General features: G+C 43.1%; 1 protein-coding gene across 1 annotated transcript in view; it reads left to right on the top strand.

Moving 5' to 3' along the window:
• The window catches only part of INTS3 (integrator complex subunit 3), a 590139-nt gene extending 577395 nt beyond the window's left edge, over positions 1–12744 (top strand). The window contains exons 29-30 of the mRNA XM_085639326.1: positions 10272–10425; positions 11623–12744. Of these exons, the coding sequence (XP_085495452.1) occupies positions 10272–10425; positions 11623–11700 (232 nt within the window). The 3' untranslated portion in view covers positions 11701–12744. The remainder of the gene's footprint in view (positions 1–10271; positions 10426–11622) is intronic.
• The last annotated feature ends 926 nt before the right edge of the window (positions 12745–13670 follow it).

Here is a 13670-nt window from a genome sequence, read left to right as displayed (position 1 = left end):
GGATTTTCTAAAAGTTTGTGTATGTAGAATACCATTTCTGATGAAGACTTCCAGATCTAAAAAGTGTATACTGTTGTCACTTATTGTTTTTGTAAAAAACAGATTGAGTACATTGTCATTAATAGCAGTTCTAAAACTATCTGCCCTGTCAATTGAGCCCTTCTCTATATCTATACCAGACCTTAATGTTTTCTTTCCATTCAATCTTAAAGTTTGCCCTGAGCACCTGCTCCTCCCACCAGCCCATGTGACGATTCACATAGCTGGGGGGCAAAGCAGGTGCCCATGGCTGTCTGTAAGTGTCTGTACCAAAAGAGAGCAATTATTCTCAAGACATAATTTGGTCATATGCAATAACATTTCAGAATGTTGGTATATGTTCAGCGGTCTGCTTCCCAAGAAATGTCTTAGTGCCCTTAAACCATCAACATGTGCAATACTCGTGTACAATGACGCTACATCAAGAGTTATCAGTAGGTATCCTTCTTCCTATTGCACATTCTGTAATTTCCTTATGAATTCCCCCGTGTCCTGAATGTACCATGGCTGGGACTTGACAAAATCTTGCAAAAAATAGTCTAAGAATCTGGAGGTAGTTTCGAACAAGCTTCCAATAGCCGAAATTATGGGCCTTCCTGGTGGGAATGCTATGTCTTTGTGTACTTTCGGTATTAAATAGAGTATAGGGGTTATTGGATTGTTGACTTTTAAGTATAGATATTCTGACTCCGTTATCAACCCCATGCCTCTCTACCTTGCTAGTTCTTTGAAGAATTTAGTTTGTACCTCCAAGAGGTTGCTGTGTGGAACTTGCTGGTAACATTCTGCATCATTCAACTGTTTTTTTGCCTCAGCATTATATTTACTCAACGACCAAAGGACGACATTGCCCCCCTTGTCTGATTGTCTTACTACTATGTCAGGTCTTGCTTTGATTTTATTCAGGATTTTTTCATAATTCCTTTCTTTTTCTTTGGTATCTTTGTTAAAATTCTTTGCTGGATTCCTTGGCAATTTCTTTTAGATATTGCATTACTCTATATGAAAGAAGATCAATCGAATCTTTGGGTAAAGGTGGTATAAAGGTAGATCTTTTCTTAAAATCAGTTTTGCTTATTCCATAGATGTTCAGCACCATTCTGCCTGTATTGTCTTTGCATGATGATTCTGCACCCAGACCCTCATTAGTTCTCTCAAGGTCCTCCAGGTCCTTGAGAAGATTCAAGTCATCTACTACTAGATTGCTTTCTTTTTTTTGATTTTCCATCTCTTTGTTTTTCTTACTATGTTGATTACTGAAGAATTTTTTTTATTTCAATTTTCTTACAAAGTTAAAGAAGTCAATCCGGGTCTCGGCATAATTAAAATTAGTTCTTCTACAAAATGACAGTCCCAAAGATAAAATGTTCATTTCTGATTCAGATAGATATAGGTCTGTTAGATTAATTACAGTAATGGATGTGGAAGTCATGCTTAGTTTCTCCATTTGTTGCTCTTTGTTCTGCTTCCTGATCTCAGCTCCATGCCTTCTCCTTTGTCTATTCCTCTGTGACCCCGGCCTCTTTCTCTTCTCGGCGGGCCGTGTCTGGCGTTGATTTTTCTGTCTAGGCCTAAAAAAACGCAATTCTTCCACTACTGTTGAGGGTTTCTCAGTGTTTGCCATTGCTCTAGCGCCTTCTTCAAGATCGGTCTCCACTTCTGAGCTCCACTCTGAGCTTGTATCTGTTGTTTTCCTAATTTCTTTATTATTTTTATTGGCTGGTTCTGTTGGATTGGACATTTTCTGCCTGCATAGAGAATCAAAACTCTTGGCAAAAGTAAATATTTGCCCCCTCTGGTAGTCCAAGCGATCCCTAGTGAATTTTATCGCCTTTCATTCTTTTATTGATTTTTCATATTTACATAATTCCCCTTCCAGTTCTTTCTCAAATTTACTTATCAATTCCGGGGTTGTCAAATTATTACGTTCAAGTTGGAGACTTTTGATCTCATCCAATATTCTTTCTCTGTCGTTCTTAGCGTATTTAACTAATATCTCACCATGTTATTTGAAGATTCCGCGTTGTTATTGGCCCACTCTTGGAGCATCTCATGATCAAGGTTCTCGAAGGTAGGGGCGATTAGTATTCTTAAACCACTGGTTACTCCACCAACCTCAAGATATTTATCTAAAGATCGGATTTCCCACCATTTGGAAATTTCCAGACGCCTCAGCTGTTCCAATTTGCGCATTAGTGTTTGAATGTTGTCACATTGAGTGCCACTATCTCTTAGTTGATTTTAAATCACGCCACTCGTGCTTGGTCTTTCCTCATCGAAGACCGATCCTGCAGCTTCTTCGCGGAGTTTGACCCAGTTTTTCATTTCCGCGTGGTTGTAGTTTCACTTTATATTAAGATAGATCTGTCTCTTTAACTGGCATCGCTCCAAGTGCCTCGCAACGTTTCTGTTGCCAGGCACCAGCCTTTCATGCAAATTAGTTTAATTTCCACGTTGCTTTGGATTTGTCCCGTTCGGATGCACTCCGCATCTGCAGACACTCTTCCCCCAATGACTTATCACACAGCTGCCTGTCACTTGCCTTTACGGGCGCCTACCTGCTTCCAGCGTCCTCTGACGTTCCGATAGTGGCGGCACTCCCGATCCAGAAAGTGTAAGTCTTGCAGCTTGTCTTTATTCTCTGGGGGGGGGGGGGGCCTCCACGATGTGCACAGCACCTAAAGCCACAAACGCCAAGTATCCAGTGGAGGCTCCAAATCGGAGGCGTGTCGTATCAGCTGCACTCAGCACAGCGGCTCCAAATCCACAACCACTTCCGGTATTCGACGATCGCTCAGCCAGAAGAACGACACAGGAATCCAAAGGTCAATTTCCTTCAATGTTTAATTTTTCATTATAGGCTATGACGCGTTTCGACAGGGTCCCCTGCCTTGATAACATATGTTAACATTTTTATTTCCTTTCCAGTCATTGCGTTTTCCTGTTTAGTTCCATAACACCTGCGCTGCGGATGTCTAGTTCACCTTGAGGGAAGGCATGGTTTTACTCTAGAAGGAGCAGTGCTCATACATTGCCTTTCAGTGGTGAAGGAACAGGTTCTAAATAGCATGGCAGAGCTAGAGATCTAATCCTAAAATATGCTTAGGAATAACTTGCTGAATTAGTATTACGTGGGGAGCACTGTATTTACTACTTTTTTCAGTTAGCAGTTGTTGCAGATGGTAACTGCTTAGAAAATGTTTATTTTCATTTTCGAACAAATTAGTTTTGTGTAATGGACAAGGCGCTATGTTAGCCGGAAAACGGAGTGTGTTTTTCCAGACCTGGTTCAATCAGAACATAAAATACAAACAGAGAGGACCTTTCTCTGTACAGTTCTTCCTTTATTTAAGGGTTCTCTCTAATGTATCAGACACTTTGATCTATGTGTTCTCTTTGCCTGGAGAACAGTGGAAAAGCTGGTAAGATGCAAGCTCCATAGACGCCTGAATATTCTGCTGCTTGTTAGAATGCTAAATCTTTAAGATCTTATCCTTAGCCTACATTGAAGATATTGTGTCCACCATAAGGCACTTGTCCACACCTTTGGGACAAAAGAGCCAAAAAGTATTTATTTAAGGCCTAAAATGAGGTAAAATCCAAGATGATTTTCTACAGTGCTTTATATTCTTTCTTTGTAATATCTAAAAGATCCACATTACATATGGGTGGTTGTATCCTTGCTGTGTCGCTGGTTAACAAGGAACCAGAAGGATCCATATGGAAAACATGAAACTGTCTCTGATTAGAACATAGATGCTACTCCTGTTTTTTATCATATGAGTTCTTGGAAGTTCATTTTTAACATTCTACTGCACAGAATTGGTTCCCTGATATCTTCACTACACTGTCTTCATGTTTGTACCAGAAGAGATGCTTAAAATGTAATTGGTGTTGAGCATTCCTTTCCACTATGATATAAGAATTAGTGTACACCTGACTTACCCACCACATGTGACTTAGGATGATCCTGCTTTTCTGTTCTGTATTAATCAAAATTCAGTAATGAAAGTTACTTACCTGTACACTCTGCCCCAGGGCTTTGGAGCACTTTATATGAGCACCAGTTACATTACACAAGGTCGACTTTCTTTTTTGTTCTTTAGGCACTGGGAGATTGTGATTTGACTAGACTCACAGGATGTTGAGCCAACATTAAGACTCTAACCAGGTTTTCCCAGTTTCAAAGTCGGCAGCTCTGACCACAACGCCACATCCTCTGCTTTTAGCGCTCACTGGTTTGTCCTTTGTCTCCCGTATGACTTTTATGAGCCTGCTTAGTAATTTGTGATAGAGATTTCTAGCCGCAGAGTCCTCACCCTTTGAATATTTCCCAGGCGTCAGACTGTCTAGCAGTACCTCTGAGCACCGATGAGTGATGCCGTGCAGCTCCACACTGATGCCATACCGCTCCAGAAATGATGTATGGAGTTTATATAGGTGCCTCTTCGGTGTGGGGACATTGGTTCATTTCTTTACGTGCCACCCAGCAAGGGTTCAGAGCTACCTCTCATCTCTGAGACCCTTACTTCTTCAAAATATTTCACTTTTCAGTGTGCATGGGAAATGCCACCTCCCAAAACAATAGGTTTTATGCCTTGCAAGGACTGTAGCAAACAAACGTCTGATACATCTTCATCAGATTCGCCTAGGGTCAAGTCACGACTCTAAGAACTGCAGTGATTGCCCGCTGATGAAACCGAAGACCATACAAGACTGTAAGGTAAACTCTGCATAGCCAAGACCCAGAATCAAAACAATTGGAGACATTTGGAAAGAGAGTCTTCTCGTCCATCAGCTTGGCTCTTAGAGCAGAGTATGCTAGCTGCCTCTTGGGATGCTATTCGCACACCCTTTGAGATTCAGTGGCTCAAGTCCTCCCAGGTGTTCCTGAAGACCTCCCTGCTGTACTTCCCAGGCTATACAGGATGGCCGGTTCATGGCCAAGTTCATAATTCGTTGTGGCTTGGAAACCACCAAATCCATTGGATTGGTCATTGGCTTTAGTGTCGCCATTTGCTGCCACGCTTGTCTGCGATCAACTGATTTTTCAGGTGATGTCCAGTCGTTCTTCATGGACATGCCTTTTGACGTAACTCAATGTATTTGCAGAAACCAGATTCTGCTCTTGTGCGCGTCAAGGAAAGTAAGCCCACGGCACGCTCCCTGGGCTTATCTGCTCCGCCTTGCCAACCGCATCAGATCTATTGTTCTTTTCGTGCCTTTTCGGCAGAGGTGTCCCCATTCCATCGGGCAATCCAACCTCATCAAGGTGCTCAGCAGTTCCCAGTTGTGGCGCCCACAGTCAATAGACTGCCCAATCCACTATCCCCCAGCAGTCCTACCTCCCAAACTCCTTTGGCATGCCCATAGTGGAGCACAGCCACCTGGTGGGAGACGAGATCTGACGATCTTTGGCAGGTTAGCAGGTTATAGCATTGGACCGGTGGGTCCTGCAAGTTGTTCAGAAGGAATATGCTGAACTCTTCCTTTTCACTCCTCCCCCCCCCCCCCCCCCCCCCCATGGCACACACAACTGATTGAGGACCATGCCCATTTTGCAGTAGAAAGGAGACATTCATCCCATTTTAGACCTGCGTTCTCTCAACGTCTTCCTCCAGAAGGGAAAATTCAACATGCTCACACTTGCCCAGATCTTAGCTGCCCTCGACCCTGGAGACTGGATTGTGGCGTTAGACCTGAAGGGTGGCTATTTCCATATATTTCAGCAAGAAGTACTCTGAGGTGCTAGGACTGATGGCCTCTTGCATCCTAATGGTCCAGCACACCAGGTGGCATATGCAGGCAATGCAGTGGGGTGTGAAGACTCAGTGGGCCCAACATCAAGGGGGCCTCTCAGAATACATTCAGTTTCAGAGGAGACTGTAAAATATCTCCAGTGGTGGCTGCTTGACCGTAATTGCATCAGCGGCAGATTCCTCTTCCTTCCCCACCCAGGGCTGACAGTGGTTACCGATGCATCGCTTCTGGCTTTAGGTGGCCATCTGGGAGATGTGCAGATCAGAAGTCCTGGCTCCATATCTGCCTTCTGGAGCGGAGGGTCATCCGTTTGGCATTGAAAGCCTTCGTTCCGTCCATCAAGGGAGGCTGGTATAGGCGCTCACGGACAAGATCACCACCATGTGGTAGATCAACAAGTAGGGTGTTGGGGTGTGTCCCAGACCCTGTGCCAGAAGGCCTTGCAGCTCTGAAAATAGCTCTCCGCACCAAAGAATTTTCCTGACAGAATTGTTGAAAGCCAAGGTGGACGAGCTCCGATGTTGGCACCTAGTGGATCATGAGTGGCAGTTACACCCCGAGGTGGCAAAAGTTCTCTTCCGCACATGGGGAGAACCTTGGCTTGATCAGTTTGCCACCAACGATAATGTGCAATGTCAGCACTTTGGAGTTAGCAAGGTGTCTCTTGCTCGGACATTTTGCACCTAGAGTGACACTCTCAACTCCTGTATGCATTTCCACCGATGCCACTTCTGAGTTCTCAAGAGGATCAGGTCAAACCAGGCCCAAGTCATCCTAGTTGTCTTGGATTGTGCTTGGAGAGTATAGTATCTGGAATTCCTGGGTTTGCGCATCTGCTGCACACCAGCAGAGCATGATTTTGTGCCTGGGCTTTCACAATCTCCCCCTTCATGCTTGGAGATTGTCTGGCAACAGCTGAACATCTTCGACTTTCCTTCTAACGTGGCTGATGTCATCTTGGCAGCTAAGCCTCCTGAAAGTGGTCTTCACATTTCTGATGTGCACTTACTTTGAGCCGCTCAACAGCTGTTCCTTGTACTTCTCACCCTTAAGACCGTGTTGCCCATTGCCATAACATTGACTTGGAGTGTGAGTGAGCTTCAAGCTCTTTGTGTCCATCCGCTGTACACCGCCTTCTTCCCAGACAAAAACCTGTTTTGTGGACATGGGCATCCTTTTTGTCTAAGGTTGTGACGCTGTTCTACGTCGGACAACATTTCACTGTGCTAGCGTTCTATGCTCCACCTCGTAAGAGGAGGAGAGACTCCACTGCTTGGACCTCAAAAGAGCACTCAGCTTCTATATAGATTGTACCAAAGAATACTAAGTGGACGATTAGCTCTTCGTGGGGTTCTCTGGAGAAAAGAAAAGAAAGGCAAGGCTGTACAGAAGAGAACCATCTCCAGCTGCATTGTGCTATGCATTAAGATCTACGTATTGGCTTGAAAGCAGCCTCTGGAAGGATTTTGTAGGGCCGAAGCTGCTAGCCCGTGGTGTTCCTGTTCTAGATATTAGCCATGCGGCTTTGAGGGCAGCCTTCCATAGGTTCATGAAGCACTATTGTATGGATAGTCCAGTTCACTGAGATTGGCATTTTGCCCGCTTGGTCCTGCAGAACTTACTGGTTAAAATATATCCACAGACTGTCTCCATCTAGGTACTTCTTTGGTATATGTTCAGAAGCTGAGGAATCTATAGCTAGAGGTATCTATCAGAATAACAAGTTACTTACCTACGGTAATGATGTTTCTGGTAGAGACTATATAGTCACAGATTCCTCATGGACCCTCGCTCCCTCCCTGTTCTGTGGTTGGCATCTATCCATTGATAAGATCCCAAGTCTAGGAATCTGCACACTGGTCACACAATTTGCTTTTGGGCCTCTGCGTCTCAGAGCGTGGACAGTCTCGAAAGCAACTGATGTCAGCATATGGGTGTAGCACCAATATAGGTCCCGCATGTCGTTACCGAAGCCGCGTCGGTGTGGCACCACCTACAGGTGTGCTGAGGTACTGCTGAAAAGTTTTCAGATCAAATCGTACGGCTGGGGAAAATTCAATAGGGGAGATATTTGTGATTAGATAGTCTCTACCAGAAGGAGGATTACCAAATGTAAGGAGCTTGGTCATTCTGTACCGTACCTGGACTGGGCTGCATGGAGAAATGGGTTTTCCTCCGGGAAGCCACTCTTTTTTTTTTTTAAACTGCTATGTTGATGGTTTTGCCAAAGAGGGGAAGCGGAGAGATGGGGCAGTAGATAGACATCATCCTACTATCCAGAGAAGGTTTTTTTCAGGAGGGGAGTAGCAGGTCTTTCCATGAAAGAAGTTCAATCCCTAATTGAAGGGAGGAGTAAGCACCGGGATAATGGCGTTGGTTACTTTGTTCAAATTTGTTGTCGATGATTTTGACCTTTTACCTGTCCCAAATTATGCAATAACTTACATTCTGGAAAATGTTTGGTATGTTACTGCACAGCTCTTGTGATGGCATTGTGTGATTTATTGCTGCTTGTAGGTGAGCCAAGCTTTTATACATTTCAAAAGCGTTTCTTGTAGGATTTTTTTGTTTGTTTTTTGCATTGGTAGGTAATTCGATTATGAAAATAGCTTTGCTTATTTTGGACCATTTTTTGGCAGCGCAAAGTTGAGTTTGATGAAATTGGCTAGCTTCTTGGGTTCTATTTGTCCCTCAAAATCTTTCTAGTCTCTTGTACATCTGCTTAGCTGAATGAAGTGCATTGGAGTATCAGGGGTTGATGGCTTACTTCGATTTCCTTTGGCAGGAATTAGGCAGTCAATAGACCATGTAATCCTTCAGAGTCCTGTATTCACGGTCTAAGGGGCAAGCCCAGGGGCTGAACCATTTAGTTTAGTTTATTTATTTATTTATTGGTTTTTGTAAAGCGCGACTCTCGTGCCCAAGGGGATATCACAGCACTGTGGTAAGCCATGTCACATAGGCAGACGTACTGTGAAAGGCAGAAATACAATGATCAGCATTTTGGAAAAAGGAAGGTTTCAAGCTTATTTCTGAATCCAAGATAGTCAATAGTGCAGCAGAGATCTAGAGGCAGTAAATTCCAGAGTGCTGCTGCTAGATGGGCAAAAAAACAACACCCAGCTCTTGCTTTTTTCAATCGTTTAGGTTTAGCAAGGGCAAGAGTGACGCATCTCAGACTTCTTGTGGGGTATAAAACTCCAATAAAGATCGGAGGATTACAGGACCTGTGTTGTGAAGGGCCCCATGTGCATGGCACAGAAATTTAAATTTAGCCCTTAGATGAATAAGCAGAAGCCAAGCTGAAACTCTCATGGTTGCATATAAGTTTAGCAGTCATATTTTGAATCTCCTGCAGGCGGGAAAAAAAGATTGTCCGAAATACCAAAGTAGAGGGCATTACCATGGTCCAATCTACTTACTATACAAGAGGGGATCCCAATCTTCTATTTCTAATTTTAGCCAGGCGGTGTGACCTAACACCTGTTTGCCACGCAGTGTGAGCATGTGAGATTGAGAACAGAATTAATGTGTGATCAGTGCAGTTTAGTGGCATGGTGCTGGTGAGGTCAATTTTGAGGATGGCCAAAAAACGTAGAGGGTGCGTCCTGCTAAATATTGTGTCATCAGTATTTACAAGTGAAAGATTTAGGGCCACAACAATCTACACAATTTTGAGCTCCTAAGGCCTACTTTCTCATTCAGTGAGAGGGAAAGCACCTACCTCTGCTCTTTTGCAAGGTGTTCCGTCCAATCTGTGCAGCAGTGACCTGAATCTCTCTACATTATTTTGCTTAACATTACTGTTTGGATGCTTAAGCCTTCTCCTTCGGTTGCTTGCATAATGATTCTTATAAGGAATCTGTAGGAACTAATATATAGATACTATAGAAAGGAATTACTTTCCTCTTTTTCTTTGTTCTTCCCATGGTGCCCTCGGAAACGAAAAGGTGTTATATGATCGGAATCTAGGACTACTTGACTTGTTCGGAAGAAACACAACACTATAGTCTTTTAGCCCACCGTTGCGGGCTATACCGGCCATTAAAGGCCCGCTGCAGCGTTAAAGGACGGAGCCGAACGCGAGGGCCCTTTAACAAGGCAGCGGCCTTTTACCCTCCGATATAGTCCGCTACATAGGGCTATAAGGCTACTAAAACATTCTGCCCCTAGAGGGCAGAATGTTCTAAATAGTAAAACAAAGGCCTCACGCAGCCCGAGGGGGTTTAAATCCTCTCAGGCTCCGTTTGGCCTTTTGTTCACAACAACAGCTTTGAACAAAGGCAACGTTGGAATGTTGATGCTGTTGGCTTCTACCAGCCATTAGAAGCCCAGCGGTGCTCAGTGTTCCAATGTTCTAATGATATGTTTTCTTGCTTCCATGTATCTAGATTGCACTATCTTAAAATGTGAATATTTTGTGTTCGCCATTGTGATGGGTTAATTATATCTGGTGTTCTTTCTTTTTGTAGATTCAGTGACTTATTCTCTTTAGCAGAAGAGTATGAAGACTCAACAAAACCGCCAAAAAATCGGAGAAAAGGTCCTATGACCAGCCCTCGAAGTCGGAAAAATGCTACACAGCCTACAAATAATGACGATGAATCGGTCTCCAGCAGTGCTTCTGTACGTCTGAGTGAGATAAGCAATCCTCTAGCTTGCATATCAAGATTTATTTGGGGCAGTACATCAAAAAAAGAGACAACAGTTTACCTGGTTCTGTACCCATGTGCATAATATAATTATCAAGTTAAAATACTAAACTTGTTTAGAACTTGAGATTTGTTAATTTAGGCGCACTTTTGATAAATTGCGGTTTGGTGGAGGACGGTTTCACTACCACCAAACAGTTGCAATTCCTGCTTCAAGAATTGCAGCAGTTACTGTTAATATGAACGGAACACTGTCTGTGTTGCCTGGTTTAAAGATATCGAAGACACTCGAGAATCTGTTGGATGAGCTTAAGCGGCACTCGCTGTGTCGTGTAGGTTCCTGGTCCTAGAATTTTAGGAATTACTGATTTGTGTACTGGACTGGAATGAGGAACATTGGCTATTTTGTACAGGCTTCTGATGCACGTATTGTAGAGGTAGTCCAAATGTGTTGCCCAAAACAAAGCTGAACAATTAATGTCTGTGGCTACATTTGGATAAACCGTGTGTACCATGGTGAGTCCATGAACAAGATTACTTTTAATCTGCATTAAGGTGCAATAAAGATTAGTGTGCCTTTCTAAATGTAAATTTGTAGCAGTTACTTTCAGTCTCAGTTTGCGAGCAAAGATGTATTCTACATTTACTAGTAGTCGAGTTGTTGCTTTGTTAAATTGGTGAACATTAGAGTAGTGGGTAGTTTCTAATTCTAAACTTGAAGGAGTTTGGTTCGTCTGGAAAGAGGTCTTTTAGCAATGTTAGGTGGTTGATGATAAATTTATGACAAGGACTGCTGGTTGGAGCCTTAGAATTGGCCAAACTATGTGCATTCTCATATTATTAAGTTGCAGGGTTGGATTGCAATCAGACTTGAGTGTTTGTACGATCAAGTAATAAGTTTAATTTAGAAAACAGTTTAACCCTGGGTTATTATCAGGCAAAACTAAGTGTCCGTTTTACCTGTGCTTTAATGCACTAGTAGCAATGCGATCAGAAACCTAAATTCCAAAATACAGACTAGGGCTTTTCAGTTCCCTGGCAATTTGGGCTAAAGAGATTTACGCTCATCGTTTATCTTCATTGCTTTAGTTCTCCTAGTATTCAGGATGTTTGATTACAGTGAAACTTTACCCTACTCTGAGATCCACTAACCTCAGGTGTCTTTTTTCAGGATGAAGAGGATGCAAAACCGAAACCTACCAAGCGGAAACGGAAGGGCTCTGCCGTAGTGGGCTCAGACAGCGACTGAGGGGCAGCAAGCGCTTCTCTTCTGATACGCTCCACGCTTGCTGTCACACGTGTGGCTGAGTGAAGATCAGGAACCAGGGGGTCTGCAGTAGACGAAGCACGCCGTCCGCAGCCAAGGATGGGCGACCGCGTGGGAAGAAGAGGCGCCCTTTAAGGGCTCTGGGTCAGTGCGAGGATCCCTTCCCTTCAGGATTCCAGTCTGCACTGTCAGCCTTCGGTTTCATCTTTTTAGATTCCTTTTTTTTTTTTAAGCACTGGTCTTTTGGTGAAAGATTTGACATATTGCTGTCCCCAAGAAACTGTGCGAGTGATAGCTGTCACGCTTCACTCAATATTTAGAACCTTTGTCATGTTCACTGGTGCTGGCAGGCCAGAGAATGACCTGCATCTCTGACATGTGCAAAAGCAAGTGAGCAAGTCAGGATGACAAGCCAACTGGCATCTTAAAAGACAGAGAAAACTTTATAGCAAAAAAACTCGTATTTTCTTATCGAAAATGTAAATAGTGGCAGAAGGAGAAAATTGGAATTGAACTGTTTCAATAACAGGATTTTAATAATGAAATACATAGAATTAACAAAAATCCTACTGAAAATCACCAAGAGTCGTGAGTAAAATGGATCTTGGGCCTTTCATTCCAGGCTGCAGATGGTGGATAGCATTGCCAGTATTACTTACGATACTGAGCAAGAATTTGACGATGACCAGGGAAGTCAACAATGCTTTGATTATCAGCCACCCCATTAGGCACTGCTAGAATCTGTTACATAAAATTATGTTCCTCACCTTCCCCTGTTGTGCACTGCCAGTGGTCCCGTTTGCGAGTTACTCATCACAGATCATAAGCCGTTTCCAGACTTGCTCTCTCGGAGTGGGAACCCTAATCTGCTTCTTTGTGTGACTACACTTCCTGGAATAGATTTTGTTCTGCATCTACAGGGTGCACACTCCTTTGTATCGCAATCTTTGACTTAATCCTATGGTTCTTAGGTTTGCGTAGATCTTATGATTTCATTAAAACCCATACTTGATGGGGCTGCTGGTGACCATGTTTGAAAACAATGCCTGTATGTTTAAGAGGATTATATGTCTGTATGTTTAAGAGGATAATATGTTTCACAAATGTAGTTGAATGGAAATTCCTCTATAACAGGAACACACACTTTGTTTTCCATTACATTTGAATCGCCTTCATATGAAGCAAAGGCATTTCTGACCTCTACACCTTGCTGCCAGGTTACCTGCACCTCTAGAACTAGCTCTGAGCGTGGCATTCAAAGTCTGGTAGATACCTGTACTCCATAGGAAGCACACAGGAGAAATCCATTTCTTAAGATATGAGGCTCAGCAAGGAATTCAAAGTATGTGCTCTTTATTCTAAAAACCTTGCAAATTGCAGGAATACCTAATTTGTTTAAAAACAAAAAAAGTGAAAAGGGCATATTACAAAACGGTTGCACAGAGCTACAACATAATCTCTCTGTGTGCTTATTTTAGGAAGTGTTGCACCCGAGTAAGGCTGTCTATACAGTGCACTTGCCAACACTAGTCTCTATCCACAATTTCATACTCTAGCCTCAGTTATTCTATCTCTCTCCTGCTGTTCTTGAATTATCCTACACCGTGGAATGCTTTCTACCTTCTGAAGCCAAACTGCCTTCACCCCTCAAGATGAAAATATTTGTTTAGATGGTGTTGCCTTTTTATGTTACATAAGAATGTCTTCTGTGCCTTTTGACCCCTCCATTATTGCTTTCATTATGATCTTGCCTTTCTTTGTCCTACAGTGTTTGCTGACTCGGCTGTTCTCCTTTCTGTGCTTTTCTCTCCTCTGACACTCCTGCAAATCTCTTGTGCGTTTTTCTAAAAAAAAAGATCTGTCACTTCATTTACATTTATATCACTTGAGACACTTTGGTACCTGTGAGAGGACTTGGAACAACTAATGCACTGCTTTACATACCAGTACTA

This window comes from Triturus cristatus, chromosome 12 (genome assembly GCF_964204655.1).
Source record: "Triturus cristatus chromosome 12, aTriCri1.1, whole genome shotgun sequence".
Taxonomy (NCBI): Eukaryota; Metazoa; Chordata; class Amphibia; order Caudata; family Salamandridae; genus Triturus; species Triturus cristatus.
Note: the sequence above shows the minus strand (reverse complement) of the source record. Positions and strands in the feature narration are given on the sequence as shown.